Source organism: Oncorhynchus keta, chromosome 21 (genome assembly GCF_023373465.1).
Source record: "Oncorhynchus keta strain PuntledgeMale-10-30-2019 chromosome 21, Oket_V2, whole genome shotgun sequence".
Taxonomy (NCBI): Eukaryota; Metazoa; Chordata; class Actinopteri; order Salmoniformes; family Salmonidae; genus Oncorhynchus; species Oncorhynchus keta.
The window spans coordinates 52,815,106-52,835,248 of record NC_068441.1 but is presented as its reverse complement, the minus strand read 5'-3'; the positions used below and the strand labels follow the sequence as shown (position 1 = coordinate 52,835,248).

Here is a 20,143-nt window from a genome sequence, read left to right as displayed (position 1 = left end):
TTTTAATAATTTTTTTTTTTTTGAGTTCTTGAAAGGGAACCGGGTAAGTGTTCAAAACCAGCCAGTTTACTTAGCAGCTAACGCGAGCAAGCCAATGATGGTTGTCACTGCCCGTGTAACCAAGGGTTGATCGTGTACTGCAAATGCCTGCAAATATAACCGAGAACAAGATCGTTATATAATCATAGGCTAAAGTACTTTATCAGTGCCGTAGTCAGTCACTCCATTTGACATGTTTGGGTATTCACCTAGCTACTGTAGCTCGTTTATTTGATTGAGATGTGAGTGTTATTTTTTTTGTTGTTGTTGTGCACAATCCTTAGCAACTAGCTAGCAAGCTAACGTTGTTTTGCAACCCTGGATACAACACCTGGCTAACTTTAGCAACTAGGTACAATAACTTTAATGTGTCAATGTGTAATATATTTGCACTACGGTCGTGATTTGGTTAGCTTGGCTATAAAAGTCATTTTTAGTTTAGCTACCTGTTCACGTTGCACCAGGCAGTTACTTAGCTTGGCTCATTGGCTAGCTAACGTTAGCAAGCTTGCTAGTTAGCAACAGTAGCCTCTCCTCAGGCTGAAATGTGCTTGCCTTGCGAGTTAGCAAGCTAACGTTAATGAACGTTACTGGTATTGTCTTGTACGGTGTGTCTGCCTACGCCCTATTCTGCTCTTACACACCTGCTGTGTACGTACGCGTTGTATACACTCCAATACACAATTGTAGTACAGGTTAACAGGAAACGTTACTGCTCTCAATTCCACATACGTAGCTACCGAGTTAATATAACAACATTGTCAACTCCATTCCATGCAAAGCTATAGCATTGGGAATACGATGTTAACTAACTTAGAGTAGAGCTAATTTTTAGTCAGTGTCACCCAGGCGCAGTTCCCAGCAGCTCCTCTTTATGAGAGCATTATTTATGCATGCAGTATGTTCGACCCAAATGCCACACTATTCCATATAACAGTGCACTCCTTTTGCCCATAGTCCCGCCGTCCGTAGTGCAATATAAAGGGAGTAGGGTGCCGTTTGAGACGCACATTGTATGTTTTTCTCGGTATGCAACAAGGTGGTTCATTATGAGTGTGGTGGTCTTTTCCTAGCCGTGCATGGGTCAACGTCGGCAGGTAAACCCATCACCTGACCAACCCACTGAGGCAGAATGAGTTCTAAGGGGGGAGGAAGCACAGCTCTGACCCGACGAAACTACAGACTGGCCTCCGACACAGACAAGCCCAAAGTCACAGGTGAGGAGATGGGGGAGCAGGAATGAGTGGCGAGAGGACAAGGGAGGGATGGATGGCTGGCTGGGCAAAAGTCAAGTCAGGTGAGGAGTGGAACAGATGGAGGAAAAATTAGGTTTTTAAATGAGAGGAGGGATTGGTGGATAGATAGACAGGTGAAAGGACAGACAGGAGCCTGGTCCCAGATCTTTTTTTGTTGTCATGCCAACTCCTATGGTCATTGTTTTCAGGCGAATATGACCATTGGAGTTGACAAGACAGCTGATCAGATACTGTTCTCGAACCAGCCTAGTAGACCTCCATCTTGTTCTCACATTCTTTCCCCATTGGACTTGGTCTCTGTCTTTCTCGGGTATTGTTAGAACACTGAGTGGCTCTATTATACATCAACATATTCTGTCTTGTTTATTGTGGTTGGCACCATTTTCAACAGGTCAAATTCCGGGTACATTTACTTGGAGGATAAAGGTTATTCTGTCCCCTCTCTCTCTCTCTGTCCCCTCTCTCTCTCTCTGTCCCCTCTCTCTCTCTCTCTGTCCCCTCTCTCTCTGTCCCCCTCTCTCTCTCTCTCCCTCTCTCTCTCTCTCTCTCTCTCTCTCTCTGTCCCCTCTCTCTCTCTCTCTCTCTCTCTGTCCCCTCTCTCTCTCTCTCTCTCTCTGTCCCCTCTCTCTCTCTCTCTCTGTCCCTCTCTCTCTCTCTCTCTCTCTCTCTGTCCTCTCTCTCTCTCTCTCTCTGTCCCCTCTCTCTCTCTCTCTGTCCCCTCTCTCTCTCTGTCCCCTCTCTCTCTCTCTGTCCCCTCTCTCTCTCTCTGTCCCCTCTCTCTCTCTCTGTCCCCTCTCTCTCTCTCTGTCCCCTCTCTCTCTCTCTGTCCCCTCTCTCTCTCTCTGTCCCCTCTCTCTCTCTCTGTCCCCTCTCTCTCTCTCTCTCTCTCTCTCTCTCTCTCTCTCTCTCTCTCTGTCCCCTCTCTCTCTCTCTCTCTCTCTCTCTCTCTCTCTCTCTCTCTCTGTCCCCTCTCTCTCTCTCTCTCTCTCTCTCTCCCCTCTCTCTCTCCCCTCTCTCTCTCTCTCTCTCTCTCTCTCTCTCTCCCCTCTCTCTCTCTCTCTCTCTGTCCCCTCTCTCTCTCTCTCTCTGTCCCCTCTCTCTCTCTCTCTCTCTCTCTCTGTCCCCCTCTCTCTCTCTCTCTCTCTCTCTCTGTCCCCTCTCTCTCTCTCTGTCCCCTCTCTCTCTCTCTGTCCCCTCTCTCTCTCTCTGTCCCCTCTCTCTCTCTCTGTCCCCTCTCTCTCTCTCTCTCTGTCCCCTCTCTCTCTCTCTCTCTCTCTCTCTCTCTCTCTCTCTCTCTCTCTCTCTCTGTCTCTGTCTCTGTCTCTCTCTCTCTGTCTCTCTCTCTGTCTCTCTCTCTGTCTCTCTCTCTGTCTCTCTCTGTCTCTCTCTCTCTCTCTCTCTCTCTCTCTCTCTCTCTCTCTCTCTCTCTCTCTCTCTCTCTCTCTCTCTCTCTCTCTCTCTCTCTCTCTCTCTCTCTCTCTCTCTCTCTCTCTCTCTCTCTCTCTCTCTCTCTCTCTCTCTCTCTCTCTCTCAGGTCTTGTGAATGAGAAATTACTGAGTGACTACCTACACCATGTATTTCCTGCTTCTCACCTTCCACGCCCCCCACTGGCTTCCCTCAGGTATCTGTCTGACTCTTGTCTACAACTCTTTGGTTCAACCAATGTCTACTACTCTCGGAGGGGAGGTTTCCCCGGACACAGATCAAGCCTCGTCTTGGACTAAAAAGCTATTTAAATGGAGATTCCCACTTGAGCATACTTTTTTAGTCTAGGATTAGGCTTAATCTGTGTCTGGGAAACTGGCCCTTGTAGTGTGTTTATGCATTTGGTTGTGATGTGTGTGCCATATAAATTAAATCTATGGTATCTTTGATTCTATTTCTCTCTGTGTGTGTGTGTGTGTGTGTGTGTGTGTGTAAGGAAATACGCTACATCAACAGATGCTATTCAGTGTTTATTTCTCTATGACCTTAGATTTCAGTGATCCTGCAATGTCTCTTAATAACAAACCATATTACCACACCATGTGGCATGGTGCCCTTCCTGGCTGCAATCTCAGTCTGTGTCTCAAATGACACCCGTCCTATTCCCTAGGTAGTGCACTCCTTTTGACCGTGGGCTCTGGGGCCATATCTCAGCCTAGGGGTGCTGTTCTAGGATCAGGTACCCCCCCTCCCTTTCTTTCTGCATCAAAAAGGGGTTGTGGACGTGGCAACGAACACTTTCAGCCGGTCAGTGCGGCTGAACTAGAGAATTTAAGGCCCTTATTTTGGTGGCATAAATAAATGTTTGCATTTTTATGCCAGTTTTTTTTTTATTTAAATTTTCTGCAATTCTATGCATTTTGCCATGGCTTTTGCTCAAACATAATAACAAAATCAATACTGCTAAATTGATTGTTTTTGGAGTTTTCAATTCTCCCTGACTGTGTAACTTCTATTTTGGTAATTGCTAGTTCTCAAAGTTTATATTATAAAAAAACACATGTAGGTCGATTTTAATTTCTGTAAATGTTTTTATTTTTTTTACCTCCCCATTTCCGTGGTTTCCAATTGGTAGTCAGTCTTGTCTCATCGCTGCAACTCCCGTACGGACTCGGGAGAGACGATGGTCGAGTGCCGTGCGTCCTCCGAAACAACCCAACCAAGCTGCACTGCTTCTTTGACACAATACTCACTTAACCCGGAAGCCAGTCACACCAATGTGTCGGAGGAAACACCGGGCAACCGTGTCAGCGTGTACTGCGCCCGGCCTGCCACAGGAGTCACTAGAGCGCGATGGGACAAGGACATCCCTGCCTTCCAAACCCTCCCCTAACCCGGACGACGCTGGGCCAATTGTGTGCCTCCCCCATGTATCTCCCTGTCGCGGCCGGCTGCGACAGAGCCTGGACTCGGACGCAGAATCTCTAGTGGCACAGCTAGCACAGCGATGCAGTGTCTTAGACCACTGCGCCACTCGGGAGGCCCACCTCGGTCAAATTCTCCATACTTAAAAAAAAAAGAAGTTTTTTTAAAGTTTACACACTGAAGTGTTTTTTTTCCATCCTGAAAATGTATAATACAATTATCATTATTTTATTTTAACTGTTCGGATAAAGGCGACCCGATTTTTAAAAACGCTTATGCGGATTTCAATGGTAGAGAAAAAAAATCCCTGCTCTAAAAGGCAAAACTGATCTTAAATCAGCACTTAGAGACACTTGATACTTCTGGCCCCAGGTCACTGCGTAGGGATTAGAGTGACATTTGTGTTGTAACCCCAGTCCTTTTCCAGTTTGCTGTCAAAGCATCCTCGTGGTGCTATGTGTTAGGATGAAGCAACAGTTTTAGATGTTGAAAGTAACATTGATGTGTGTGGCATCATAGAGGCGTGGAGCAACTGATCCACGTCTCCACCGAACTTCAAATAGTATTCCTTTTCTTTTCAAGTCTTTTTAATTTTTTTTTATAACCTTGCTGAATTGAGTTTAACCTGGCGCAATGGAGCTCGTTCCATCAGGCTATCAAGTGAAAGAAAACGCTCCCAAGTAAAAAATTAAATAAATTGGGGGGGGACGGGACGGATACAGTTTGAACCCATGTGTCCCCATTCCCCACTAGTCCAGGGGGCTCAGTGTCGGGTTCCCCCACGCCACGGCTCTATAGATAGGGTATGAAGACAGACCAGGAGGAAAGATGAACTGCCTCTAACACTACTTGTTGATGAGGATACGTTGGGATCGTGTTCTCTGGATCTCCTTTTGCCAAGTGTCCCTCGCAATTCCTGCATAGATAAAGGTTAAAGAAGATAATGTCACGAATTCAATAAGAGAACCGCTGTGAAATGGTCAGCTGAATACAAAGTGAAGGGAGGGCCAGAACATAATGTTTGGGAACGATTTGGTGAAGTGGTAAAAGAGATTGATGTGTGATTATTGTGAAGGTGCAAGATGGGTGGGGGGGGGACTTATCTTTTATTTATTTTATTTTACCTTTATTTAACCAGGCAAGTCAGTTAAGAACAAATTCTTATTTTCAATGACGGCCTAGGAACTGTGGGTTAACTGCCTTGTTCAGGGGCAGAACGACAGATTTGTACAGGACCAGATTTGTACAGGACCAAATAGCTGACCTGCGAATCACTAGTCACCAGCATGACTGTGTGCTTACTAAGGTTATAGTGTTATAAATTAGGTGGGACAACTTTTTTTTTTTTTTTTTTTTTCAGATCACTTGATAATTAACATGTGAAAATATTACCATCAAACCCTTGACTAGTTGAATCAGGTTTGGTTTCAGTTAAAACATTTATATAGAACGATCTACAGTAAGTACTTGGATATAAAATATTGTCAACGAAACGTGTCAGAAATGCACTTTTGAAAGGATCTAAGCTCTCTTCCGGAACCTTCCTTTACAAATAAAATAAGTACATTCAACCACAAACTGATGAAACCACTATAAACCACTATCGGGCCAAGAAGGGGGTGAATGTTGTCTGATGGTTGTTTTTCCCATTCTTAGGAAACCTCTGGGCTTCCAGGACCTGGGTGCTCATCTGGAGAGGCTGCTAACTGAGGGAGAGCCTACTGAGGACACCAGAGGTCTATACACACACACACACTATTATACTGAGGACACCAGAGGTGTATACACACACACACACTATTATACTGAGGACACCAGAGGTGTACACACACCACACCACACACACTATTCTACTGAGGACACCAGAGGTGTACACACACACACACACACACACACACACACACACACACACACACACACACACACACACACACACACACACACACACACACACACACACACACACACACACACACTATTCTACTGAGGACACCAGAGGTGTATGTATACACACCACACCACACACACTATTCTACTGAGGACACACTATTCTACTGAGGACACCAGAGGTGTATACACACCACACCACACACACTATTCTACTGAGGACACCAGAGGTGTATACACACCACACCACACACACTATTCTACTGAGGACACCAGAGGTGTATACACACCACACCACACACACTATTCTACTGAGGACACCAGAGGTGTATACACACCACACCACACACACTATTCTACTGAGGACACCATACCCATATGTTCATAAAGCTATCAGTTTGTGTTTATGGTGTAAAGACTATTGTCCTCTCCACCCTAGCCGGTGGCATTTATTTATGAAGTTATTGGATTGCAATTAAACCCCCCAAAAAAAAAAAAAAAATGAACACATATGGAATCATGTAGTAACCAAAACAAGTGTTAAACAAATAAAAATATATTTGAGATTTTTCAAAGTAGCCACCATTTGCCTCGATGACAGCTTTGCACTCTTGGCATTCTCTCAACCAGCTTCACTTGGAATGCTTTTCCAACAGTCTTGAAAGAGTTCCCACATTCTGAGCACTTGTTGGCTGCTTGTCCTTCACTCTGCAGTCCAATTCATCCCAAACCATCTCAATCGGGTTGAGGTCAGGTGATTGTGGAGGCCAGGTCATCTGATGCAGCACTCCATCACTCACCTTCTTGGTCAAATAGCCCTTACACAGCCTGTAGGTGTATTGGGTCATTGTCCTGTTGAAAAACAAACGATAATCCCACTAAGCACAAACCAGATGGGATGGCGTATCACTGCAGAATGATGTCGTAGCCGTGCTGGTTAAGTGTGCCTTGCATTCTAAATAAATCACCAACAGTGTCACCAGCAACGCACCATCACACCTCCTCCTCCATGCTTCACGGTGGGAACCATAGATGCGGAGATAATCTGTTCACCTACTCTGTGTCTCACAAAGACACAGCGGTTGGAACCAAAAATCTCAAATTTAGACTCCTCAGACCAAACGACAGCTCGTGTTTCTTTGTCCCAAGCAAGTCTCTTCTTCTTATTGATGTCTTTTAGTAGTGGTTTCTTTGCAGCAATTTGACCATGAAGGCCTGATTCACGCAGTCTCCTCTGCACTGTTGATGTTAATAATAATAATATATGCCATTTAGCAGACGCTTTTATCCAAAGCGACTTACAGTCATGTGTGCATACATTCTACGTATGGGTGGTCCCGGGGATCGAACCCACTACCCTGGCGTTACAAGCGCCATGCTCTACCAACTGAGCTACAGAAGGACCCATGTTGAGATGTGTTTGTTACTTGATCTCTGTGAGGTGCTATCTGTGGTGATGTTAATTGCTAATTTTTAAGGCTGTAAATGAATGAATTTATCCACTGCAGTAGATGTAACTCTGGGTCTTCCTTTCTTGTGGCGGCCCTCATGAGACCCGGTTTCATCATAGCGCTGGATGGTTTGTCTTTTACCAAATAGTGCTATCTTCTGTATACCATCCCTACCTTGTCACAACGCAACTGCTTGGCTCAAACTCGTTAATAAGGAAAGAAATTCCACAAATACATTGAAAAAAAGACACCTGTTAATTGAAATGCATTCCAGGTGACTACCTCATGAATCTGGTTGAGAGAATGCCAAGTGTACAAAGCTATCATCCATGCAAAGGGTGGCTACTTTGAAGAATCTAAAATTATTTTGATTTGTTAAAATCAAAGAGTTATTTCATAGATTTGGTGTCTTCACTATTATTCAACAATGTACAAAATATAAAAAATATATATAAAGAATAACCCTTGAATGAGTAGATGTGTCAGGACTTTTGACTGGTGCTGTACATGGCCCTCACCAAACTGATACTAGAGCCTGTCCTCGTCCTCCAGATCAGCCAGTGGATGGTTGTCTAGGTCCTCAGACCGTGGTCCTGGATCACACCAGTGGCTTCGAGGGCCTCCTGTTCGTGGATGATGATCTGCTGGGGGTGAGAAACATAGCATTGGGGTTGGGCTCAGTGGGTAGAGCATGGCGCTTGCAACACCAGGGTTATGGGTTCCTAAAATCCCACAGGGGGACCGTTATGAAAATGTATGCTCTCAAAATGTAAGTTGCTCTGAATAAGAGTGTCTGCTAAATGATACAATGGTTGGATTTACGAGAATTTTAGAATACATTTACTAGAATTTTAGAATACATTTACTAGAATTTTGGAATACGTTTACTAGAATTTTAGAATACGTTTACTAGAATTTTGGAATACGTTTACTAGAATTTTAGAATACGTTTACTAGAATTTTGAAATACATTTACTAGAATTTTAGAATACGTTTACTAGAATTTTAGAATACGTTTACTAGAATTTTAGAATACATTTTAGAATACGTTTACTAGAATTTTAGAATACGTTTACTAGAATTTTAGAATACATTTTAGAATACGTTTACTAGAATTTTAGAATACATTTTAGAATACGTTTACTAGAATTTTAGAATACGTTTACTAGAATTTTAGAATACATTTTAGAATACTTTTACTAGAATTTTAGAATACATTTTAGAATACGTTTACTAGAATTTTAGAATACGTTTACTAGAATTTTAGAATACGTTTACCAGAATTTTAGAATACGTTTGCTAGAATTTTAGAATACGTTTACTAGAATTTTGGAATACGTTTACTAGAATTTTAGAATACGTTTACTAGAATTTTAGAATACGTTTACTAGAATTTTAGAATACGTTTACTAGAATTTTAGAATACGTTTACTAGAATTTTAGAATACGTTTACTAGAATTTTAGAATACGTTTACTAGAATTTTAGAATACGTTTACTAGAATTTTAGAATACGTTTACTAGAATTTTACAATACGTTTACTAGAATTTTACAATACATTTTAGAATACGTTTACTAGAATTTTAGAATACGTTTACTAGAATTTTAGAATACGTTTACTAGAATTTTAGAATACGTTTGCTAGAATTTTGGAATACGTTTACTAGAATTTTGGAATACGTTTACTAGAATTTTGGAATACGTTTACTAGAATTTTGGAATACGTTTACCAGAATTTTAGAATACGTTTACCAGAATTTTAGAATACGTTTACCAGAATTTTAGAATACGTTTACCAGAATTTTAGAATACGTTTACTAGAATTTTAGAATACATTTTAGAATACGTTTACCAGAATTTTAGAATACGTTTACTAGAATTTTAGAATACGTTTACTAGAATTTTAGAATACGTTTACTAGAATTTTAGAATACGTTTACTAGAATTTTAGAATAACGTTTACTAGAATTTTAGAATACGTTTACTAGAATTTTAGAATACGTTTACCAGAATTTTAGAATACGTTTACTAGAATTTTAGAATACGTTTACTAGAATTTTAGAATACGTTTACTAGAATTTTAGAATACATTTTAGAATACGTTTACTAGAATTTTAGAATACATTTTAGAATACGTTTACTAGAATTTTAGAATACGTTTACTAGAATTTTAGAATACATTTTAGAATACGTTTACTAGAATTTTAGAATACGTTTACTAGAATTTTAGAATACGTTTGCTAGAATTTTAGAATACGTTTACTAGAATTTTGGAATACGTTTACTAGAATTTTAGAATACATTTTAGAATACGTTTACTAGAATTTTAGAATACGTTTACTAGAATTTTAGAATACGTTTACTAGAATTTTAGAATATGTTTACTAGAATTTTAGAATACGTTTACTAGAATTTTAGAATACGTTTACTAGAATTTTAGAATACGTTTACTAGAATTTTAGAATACGTTTACTAGAATTTTAGAATACATTTTAGAATACGTTTACTAGAATTTTAGAATACGTTTACTAGAATTTTAGAATACGTTTGCTAGAATTTTGGAATACGTTTACTAGAATTTTAGAATATGTTTACTAGAATTTTAGAATACGTTTACCAGAATTTTAGAATACGTTTACCAGAATTTTAGAATACGTTTACCAGAATTTTAGAATACGTTTACCAGAATTTTAGAATACGTTTACCAGAATTTTAGAATACATTTTAGAATACGTTTACTAGAATTTTAGAATACGTTTACTAGAATTTTAGAATACATTTTAGAATACGTTTACTAGAATTTTAGAATGCGTTTACTAGAATTTTAGAATACGTTTACTAGAATTTTAGAATACGTTTACTAGAATTTTGGAATACGTTTACTAGAATTTTAGAATACATTTTAGAATACGTTTACTAGAATTTTAGAATACGTTTACTAGAATTTTAGAACACGTTTACTAGAATTTTAGAATACGTTTACTAGAATTTTAGAATACGTTTGCTAGAATTTTAGAATACGTTTGCTAGAATTTTGGAATACGTTTGCTAGAATTTTGGAATACGTTTACTAGAATTTTGGAATACGTTTACTAGAATTTTAGAATATGTTTACTAGAATTTTAGAATACGTTTACCAGAATTTTAGAATACGTTTACCAGAATTTTAGAATACGTTTACCAGAATTTTAGAATACGTTTACTAGAATTTTAGAATACATTTTAGAATACGTTTACTAGAATTTTAGAATACGTTTACTAGAATTTTAGAATACATTTTAGAATACGTTTACTAGAATTTTAGAATACGTTTACTAGAATTTTAGAATGCGTTTACTAGAATTTTAGAATGCGTTTACTAGAATTTTAGAATACGTTTACTCGAATTTTAGAATACGTTTACTCGAATTTTAGAATGCGTTTACTAGAATTTTAGAATGCGTTTACTAGAATTTTAGAATACGTTTACTAGAATTTTAGAATACGTTTACTAGAATTTTAGAATACGTTTACTAGAATTTTGGAATACGTTTACTAGAATTTTGGAATACGTTTACTAGAATTTTGGAATACGTTTACTAGAATTTTGGAATACGTTTACTAGAATTTTGGAATACGTTTACTAGAATTTTGGAATACGTTTACTAGAATTTTGGAATACGTTTACTAGAATTTTGGAATACGTTTACTAGAATTTTGGAATACGTTTACTAGAATTTTAGAATACGTTTACTAGAATTTTAGAATACGTTTACTAGAATTTTAGAATACGTTTACTAGAATTTTAGAATACGTTTACTAGAATTTTAGAATACATTTTAGAATACGTTTACTAGAATTTTAGAATACGTTTACTAGAATTTTAGAATACATTTTAGAATACGTTTACTAGAATTTTAGAATACATTTTAGAATACGTTTACTAGAATTTTAGAATACGTTTATTAGAATTTTAGAATACATTTTAGAATACTTTTACTAGAATTTTAGAATACATTTTAGAATACGTTTACTAGAATTTTAGAATACGTTTACTAGAATTTTAGAATACGTTTACTAGAATTTTAGAATACGTTTACCAGAATTTTAGAATACGTTTGCTAGAATTTTAGAATACGTTTACTAGAATTTTGGAATACGTTTACTAGAATTTTAGAATACGTTTACTAGAATTTTAGAATACGTTTACTAGAATTTTAGAATACGTTTACTAGAATTTTAGAATACGTTTACTAGAATTTTAGAATACGTTTACTAGAATTTTAGAATACGTTTACTAGAATTTTACAATACATTTTAGAATACGTTTACTAGAATTTTAGAATACGTTTACTAGAATTTTAGAATACGTTTACTAGAATTTTAGAATACGTTTACTAGAATTTTAGAATACGTTTACTAGAATTTTAGAATACGTTTGCTAGAATTTTGGAATACGTTTACTAGAATTTTGGAATACGTTTACTAGAATTTTGGAATACGTTTACTAGAATTTTGAAAAACGTTTACTCGAATTTTAGAATACGTTTACCAGAATTTTAGAATACGTTTACCAGAATTTTAGAATACGTTTACCAGAATTTTAGAATACGTTTACCAGAATTTTAGAATACTTTTACTAGAATTTTAGAATACATTTTAGAATACGTTTACTAGAATTTTAGAATACGTTTACTAGAATTTTAGAATACGTTTACTAGAATTTTAGAATACGTTTACTAGAATTTTAGAATACGTTTACTAGAATTTTAGAATACGTTTACTAGAATTTTAGAATAACGTTTACTAGAATTTTAGAATACGTTTACCAGAATTTTAGAATACGTTTACTAGAATTTTAGAATACGTTTACTAGAATTTTAGAATACGTTTACTAGAATTTTAGAATACATTTTAGAATACGTTTACTAGAATTTTAGAATACATTTTAGAATACGTTTACTAGAATTTTAGAATACGTTTACTAGAATTTTAGAATACATTTTAGAATACGTTTACTAGAATTTTAGAATACGTTTACTAGAATTTTGGAATACGTTTACTAGAATTTTAGAATACATTTTAGAATACGTTTACTAGAATTTTAGAATACGTTTACTAGAATTTTAGAATACGTTTACTAGAATTTTAGAATACGTTTACTAGAATTTTAGAATACGTTTACTAGAATTTTAGAATACATTTTAGAATACGTTTACCAGAATTTTAGAATACTTTTACTAGAATTTTAGAATACATTTTAGAATACGTTTACCAGAATTTTAGAATACGTTTACTAGAATTTTAGAATACGTTTACTAGAATTTTAGAATACGTTTACTAGAATTTTAGAATACGTTTACTAGAATTTTAGAATACGTTTACTAGAATTTTAGAATACGTTTACTAGAATTTTAGAATAACGTTTACTAGAATTTTAGAATACGTTTACTAGAATTTTAGAATACGTTTACCAGAATTTTAGAATACGTTTACTAGAATTTTAGAATACGTTTACTAGAATTTTAGAATACGTTTACTAGAATTTTAGAATACGTTTACTAGAATTTTAGAATACATTTTAGAATACGTTTACTAGAATTTTAGAATACATTTTAGAATACGTTTACTAGAATTTTAGAATACGTTTACTAGAATTTTAGAATACATTTTAGAATACGTTTACTAGAATTTTAGAATACGTTTACTAGAATTTTGGAATACGTTTACTAGAATTTTAGAATACATTTTAGAATACGTTTACTAGAATTTTAGAATACGTTTACTAGAATTTTAGAATACGTTTACTAGAATTTTAGAATACGTTTACTAGAATTTTAGAATACGTTTACTAGAATTTTAGAATACGTTTACTAGAATTTTAGAATACGTTTACTAGAATTTTAGAATACGTTTACTAGAATTTTAGAATACGTTTACTAGAATTTTAGAATACGTTTACTAGAATTTTAGAATACGTTTGCTAGAATTTTAGAATACGTTTGCTAGAATTTTGGAATACGTTTACTAGAATTTTAGAATACGTTTACTAGAATTTTAGAATACGTTTACTAGAATTTTAGAATACATTTTAGAATACGTTTACTAGAATTTTAGAATACATTTTAGAATACGTTTACTAGAATTTTAGAATACGTTTACTAGAATTTTAGAATACATTTTAGAATACGTTTACTAGAATTTTAGAATACGTTTACTAGAATTTTGGAATACGTTTACTAGAATTTTAGAATACATTTTAGAATACGTTTACTAGAATTTTAGAATACGTTTACTAGAATTTTAGAATACGTTTACTAGAATTTTAGAATACGTTTACTAGAATTTTAGAATACGTTTACTAGAATTTTAGAATACGTTTACTAGAATTTTAGAATACGTTTACTAGAATTTTAGAATACGTTTACTAGAATTTTAGAATACGTTTACTAGAATTTTAGAATACGTTTACTAGAATTTTAGAATACGTTTGCTAGAATTTTAGAATACGTTTGCTAGAATTTTGGAATACGTTTACTAGAATTTTGGAATACGTTTACTAGAATTTTAGAATATGTTTACTAGAATTTTAGAATACGTTTACCAGAATTTTAGAATACGTTTACCAGAATTTTAGAATACATTTTAGAATACGTTTACTAGAATTTTAGAATACGTTTACTAGAATTTTAGAATACGTTTACTAGAATTTTGGAATACGTTTACTAGAATTTTGGAATACGTTTACTAGAATTTTGGAATACGTTTACTAGAATTTTGGAATACGTTTACTAGAATTTTGGAATACGTTTACTAGAATTTTGGAATACGTTTACTAGAATTTTAGAATACGTTTACCAGAATTTTAGAATACGTTTACTAGAATTTTAGAATACGTTTACTAGAATTTTAGAATACGTTTACTAGAATTTTAGAATACGTTTACTAGAATTTTAGAATACGTTTACTAGAATTTTAGAATACGTTTACTAGAATTTTAGAATACATTTTAGAATACGTTTACTAGAATTTTAGAATACGTTTACTAGAATTTTAGAATACATTTTAGAATACGTTTACTAGAATTTTAGAATACATTTTAGAATACGTTTACTAGAATTTTAGAATACGTTTACTAGAATTTTAGAATACATTTTAGAATACTTTTACTAGAATTTTAGAATACATTTTAGAATACGTTTACTAGAATTTTAGAATACGTTTACTAGAATTTTAGAATACGTTTACCAGAATTTTAGAATACGTTTGCTAGAATTTTGGAATACGTTTACTAGAATTTTGGAATACGTTTACTAGAATTTTAGAATACGTTTACTAGAATTTTAGAATACGTTTACTAGAATTTTAGAATACGTTTACTAGAATTTTAGAATACGTTTACTAGAATTTTAGAATACGTTTACTAGAATTTTAGAATACGTTTACTAGAATTTTAGAATACGTTTACTAGAATTTTAGAATACGTTTACTAGAATTTTACAATACATTTTAGAATACGTTTACTAGAATTTTAGAATACGTTTACTAGAATTTTAGAATACGTTTGCTAGAATTTTGGAATACGTTTACTAGAATTTTGGAATACGTTTACTAGAATTTTGGAATACGTTTACTAGAATTTTGGAATACGTTTACCAGAATTTTAGAATACGTTTACCAGAATTTTAGAATACGTTTACCAGAATTTTAGAATACGTTTACCAGAATTTTAGAATACGTTTACCAGAATTTTAGAATACGTTTACTAGAATTTTAGAATACATTTTAGAATACGTTTACCAGAATTTTAGAATACGTTTACTAGAATTTTAGAATACGTTTACTAGAATTTTAGAATACGTTTACTAGAATTTTAGAATACGTTTACTAGAATTTTAGAATAACGTTTACTAGAATTTTAGAATACGTTTACTAGAATTTTAGAATACGTTTACCAGAATTTTAGAATACGTTTACTAGAATTTTAGAATACGTTTACTAGAATTTTAGAATACGTTTACTAGAATTTTAGAATACATTTTAGAATACGTTTACTAGAATTTTAGAATACATTTTAGAATACGTTTACTAGAATTTTAGAATACGTTTACTAGAATTTTAGAATACATTTTAGAATACGTTTACTAGAATTTTAGAATACGTTTACTAGAATTTTAGAATACGTTTGCTAGAATTTTAGAATACGTTTGCTAGAATTTTGGAATACGTTTACTAGAATTTTAGAATACATTTTAGAATACGTTTCCTAGAATTTTAGAATACGTTTACTAGAATTTTAGAATACGTTTACTAGAATTTTAGAATACGTTTACTAGAATTTTAGAATACGTTTACTAGAATTTTAGAATACGTTTACTAGAATTTTAGAATACGTTTACTAGAATTTTAGAATACATTTTAGAATACGTTTACTAGAATTTTAGAATACATTTAAGAATACGTTTACTAGAATTTTAGAATACGTTTACTAGAATTTTAGAATACGTTTGCTAGAATTTTGGAATACGTTTACTAGAATTTTAGAATATGTTTACTAGAATTTTAGAATACGTTTACCAGAATTTTAGAATACGTTTACCAGAATTTTAGAATACGTTTACCAGAATTTTAGAATACGTTTACCAGAATTTTAGAATACGTTTACCAGAATTTTAGAATACGTTTACCAGAATTTTAGAATACGTTTACCAGAATTTTAGAATACGTTTACCAGAATTTTAGAATACATTTTAGAATACGTTTACTAGAATTTTAGAATACATTTTAGAATACGTTTACTAGAATTTTAGAATGCGTTTACTAGAATTTTAGAATACGTTTACTAGAATTTTAGAATACGTTTACTAGAATTTTGGAATACGTTTACTAGAATTTTAGAATACATTTTAGAATACGTTTACTAGAATTTTAGAATACGTTTACTAGAATTTTAGAATACGTTTACTAGAATTTTAGAATACGTTTACTAGAATTTTAGAATAACGTTTACTAGAATTTTAGAATACGTTTACTAGAATTTTAGAATACGTTTACCAGAATTTTAGAATACGTTTACTAGAATTTTAGAATACGTTTACTAGAATTTTAGAATACGTTTACTAGAATTTTAGAATACATTTTAGAATACGTTTACTAGAATTTTAGAATACATTTTAGAATACGTTTACTAGAATTTTAGAATACGTTTACTAGAATTTTAGAATACATTTTAGAATACATTTTTAGAATACGTTTACTAGAATTTTAGAATACGTTTACTAGAATTTTAGAATACGTTTGCTAGAATTTTAGAATACGTTTACTAGAATTTTGGAATACGTTTACTAGAATTTTAGAATACATTTTAGAATACGTTTACTAGAATTTTAGAATACGTTTACTAGAATTTTAGAATACGTTTACTAGAATTTTAGAATACGTTTACTAGAATTTTAGAATACATTTTAGAATACGTTTACTAGAATTTTAGAATACATTTTAGAATACGTTTACTAGAATTTTAGAATACATTTTAGAATACGTTTACTAGAATTTTGGAATACGTTTACTAGAATTTTGGAATACGTTTACTAGAATTTTGGAATACGTTTACTAGAATTTTGGAATACGTTTACTAGTATTTTGGAATACGTTTACTAGAATTTTAGAATACGTTTACCAGAATTTTAGAATACGTTTACTAGAATTTTAGAATACGTTTACTAGAATTTTAGAATACGTTTACTAGAATTTTAGAATACGTTTACTAGAATTTTAGAATACATTTTAGAATACGTTTACTAGAATTTTAGAATACGTTTATTTTTAGAATACGTTTACTAGAATTTTAGAATACATTTTAGAATACGTTTACTAGAATTTTAGAATACGTTTACTAGAATTTTAGAATACATTTTAGAATACGTTTACTAGAATTTTAGAATACATTTTAGAATACGTTTACTAGAATTTTAGAATACATTTTAGAATACGTTTACTAGAATTTTAGAATACGTTTACTAGAATTTTAGAATACATTTTAGAATACTTTTACTAGAATTTTAGAATACATTTTAGAATACGTTTACTAGAATTTTAGAATACGTTTACTAGAATTTTAGAATACGTTTACCAGAATTTTAGAATACGTTTGCTAGAATTTTGGAATACGTTTACTAGAATTTTGGAATACGTTTACTAGAATTTTAGAATACGTTTACTAGAATTTTAGAATACGTTTACTAGAATTTTAGAATACGTTTACTAGAATTTTAGAATACGTTTACCAGAATTTTAGAATACGTTTACTAGAATTTTAGAATACGTTTACTAGAATTTTAGAATACGTTTACTAGAATTTTAGAATACGTTTACTAGAATTTTAGAATACATTTTAGAATACGTTTACTAGAATTTTAGAATACATTTTAGAATACGTTTACTAGAATTTTAGAATACGTTTACTAGAATTTTAGAATACATTTTAGAATACGTTTACTAGAATTTTAGAATACGTTTACTAGAATTTTAGAATACGTTTGCTAGAATTTTAGAATACGTTTACTAGAATTTTGGAATACGTTTACTAGAATTTTAGAATACATTTTAGAATACGTTTCCTAGAATTTTAGAATACGTTTACTAGAATTTTAGAATACGTTTACTAGAATTTTAGAATACGTTTACTAGAATTTTAGAATACGTTTACTAGAATTTTAGAATACGTTTACTAGAATTTTAGAATACGTTTACTAGAATTTTAGAATACATTTTAGAATACGTTTACTAGAATTTTAGAATACATTTAAGAATACGTTTACTAGAATTTTAGAATACGTTTACTAGAATTTTAGAATACGTTTGCTAGAATTTTGGAATACGTTTACTAGAATTTTAGAATATGTTTACTAGAATTTTAGAATACGTTTACCAGAATTTTAGAATACGTTTACCAGAATTTTAGAATACGTTTACCAGAATTTTAGAATACGTTTACCAGAATTTTAGAATACGTTTACCAGAATTTTAGAATACGTTTACCAGAATTTTAGAATACGTTTACCAGAATTTTAGAATACGTTTACCAGAATTTTAGAATACATTTTAGAATACGTTTACTAGAATTTTAGAATACATTTTAGAATACGTTTACTAGAATTTTAGAATGCGTTTACTAGAATTTTAGAATACGTTTACTAGAATTTTAGAATACGTTTACTAGAATTTTGGAATACGTTTACTAGAATTTTAGAATACATTTTAGAATACGTTTACTAGAATTTTAGAATACGTTTACTAGAATTTTAGAATACGTTTACTAGAATTTTAGAATACGTTTACTAGAATTTTAGAATAACGTTTACTAGAATTTTAGAATACGTTTACTAGAATTTTAGAATACGTTTACCAGAATTTTAGAATACGTTTACTAGAATTTTAGAATACGTTTACTAGAATTTTAGAATACGTTTACTAGAATTTTAGAATACATTTTAGAATACGTTTACTAGAATTTTAGAATACATTTTAGAATACGTTTACTAGAATTTTAGAATACGTTTACTAGAATTTTAGAATACATTTTAGAATACGTTTACTAGAATTTTAGAATACGTTTACTAGAATTTTAGAATACGTTTGCTAGAATTTTAGAATACGTTTACTAGAATTTTGGAATACGTTTACTAGAATTTTAGAATACATTTTAGAATACGTTTACTAGAATTTTAGAATACGTTTACTAGAATTTTAGAATACGTTTACTAGAATTTTAGAATACGTTTACTAGAATTTTAGAATACGTTTACTAGAATTTTAGAATACGTTTACTAGAATTTTAGAATACGTTTACTAGAATTTTAGAATACGTTTACTAGAATTTTAGAATACATTTTAGAATACGTTTACTAGAATTTTGGAATACGTTTACTAGAATTTTGGAATACGTTTACTAGAATTTTGGAATACGTTTACTAGAATTTTGGAATACGTTTACTAGAATTTTGGAATACGTTTACTAGAATTTTAGAATACGTTTACCAGAATTTTAGAATACGTTTACTAGAATTTTAGAATACGTTTACTAGAATTTTAGAATACGTTTACTAGAATTTTAGAATACGTTTACTAGAATTTTAGAATACGTTTACTAGAATTTTAGAATACATTTTAGAATACGTTTACTAGAATTTTAGAATACGTTTACTAGAATTTTAGAATACATTTTAGAATACGTTTACTAGAATTTTAGAATACATTTTAGAATACGTTTACTAGAATTTTAGAATACATTTTAGAATACGTTTACTAGAATTTTAGAATACGTTTACTAGAATTTTAGAATACATTTTAGAATACTTTTACTAGAATTTTAGAATACATTTTAGAATACGTTTACTAGAATTTTAGAATACGTTTACTAGAATTTTAGAATACGTTTACCAGAATTTTAGAATACGTTTGCTAGAATTTTGGAATACGTTTACTAGAATTTTGGAATACGTTTACTAGAATTTTAGAATACGTTTACTAGAATTTTAGAATACGTTTACTAGAATTTTAGAATACGTTTACTAGAATTTTAGAATACGTTTACTAGAATTTTAGAATACGTTTACTAGAATTTTAGAATACGTTTACTAGAATTTTAGAATACGTTTACTAGAATTTTAGAATACGTT

The 20,143-nt window shown here is 32.3% G+C and overlaps 1 protein-coding gene across 1 annotated transcript in view; it reads left to right on the top strand.

Annotated features, from left to right (window-relative positions):
* The first annotated feature begins 103 nt into the window (after positions 1–103).
* The window catches only part of LOC127910535 (E3 ubiquitin-protein ligase RNF123-like), a 37,466-nt gene continuing 17,426 nt past the window's right edge, over positions 104–20,143 (top strand). Inside the window, exons 1-5 of the mRNA XM_052474579.1 lie at positions 104–281; positions 1,113–1,256; positions 2,830–2,917; positions 5,803–5,882; positions 8,037–8,134. Of these exons, the coding sequence (XP_052330539.1) occupies positions 1,172–1,256; positions 2,830–2,917; positions 5,803–5,882; positions 8,037–8,134 (351 nt within the window). The 5' untranslated portion in view covers positions 104–281; positions 1,113–1,171. The remainder of the gene's footprint in view (positions 282–1,112; positions 1,257–2,829; positions 2,918–5,802; positions 5,883–8,036; positions 8,135–20,143) is intronic.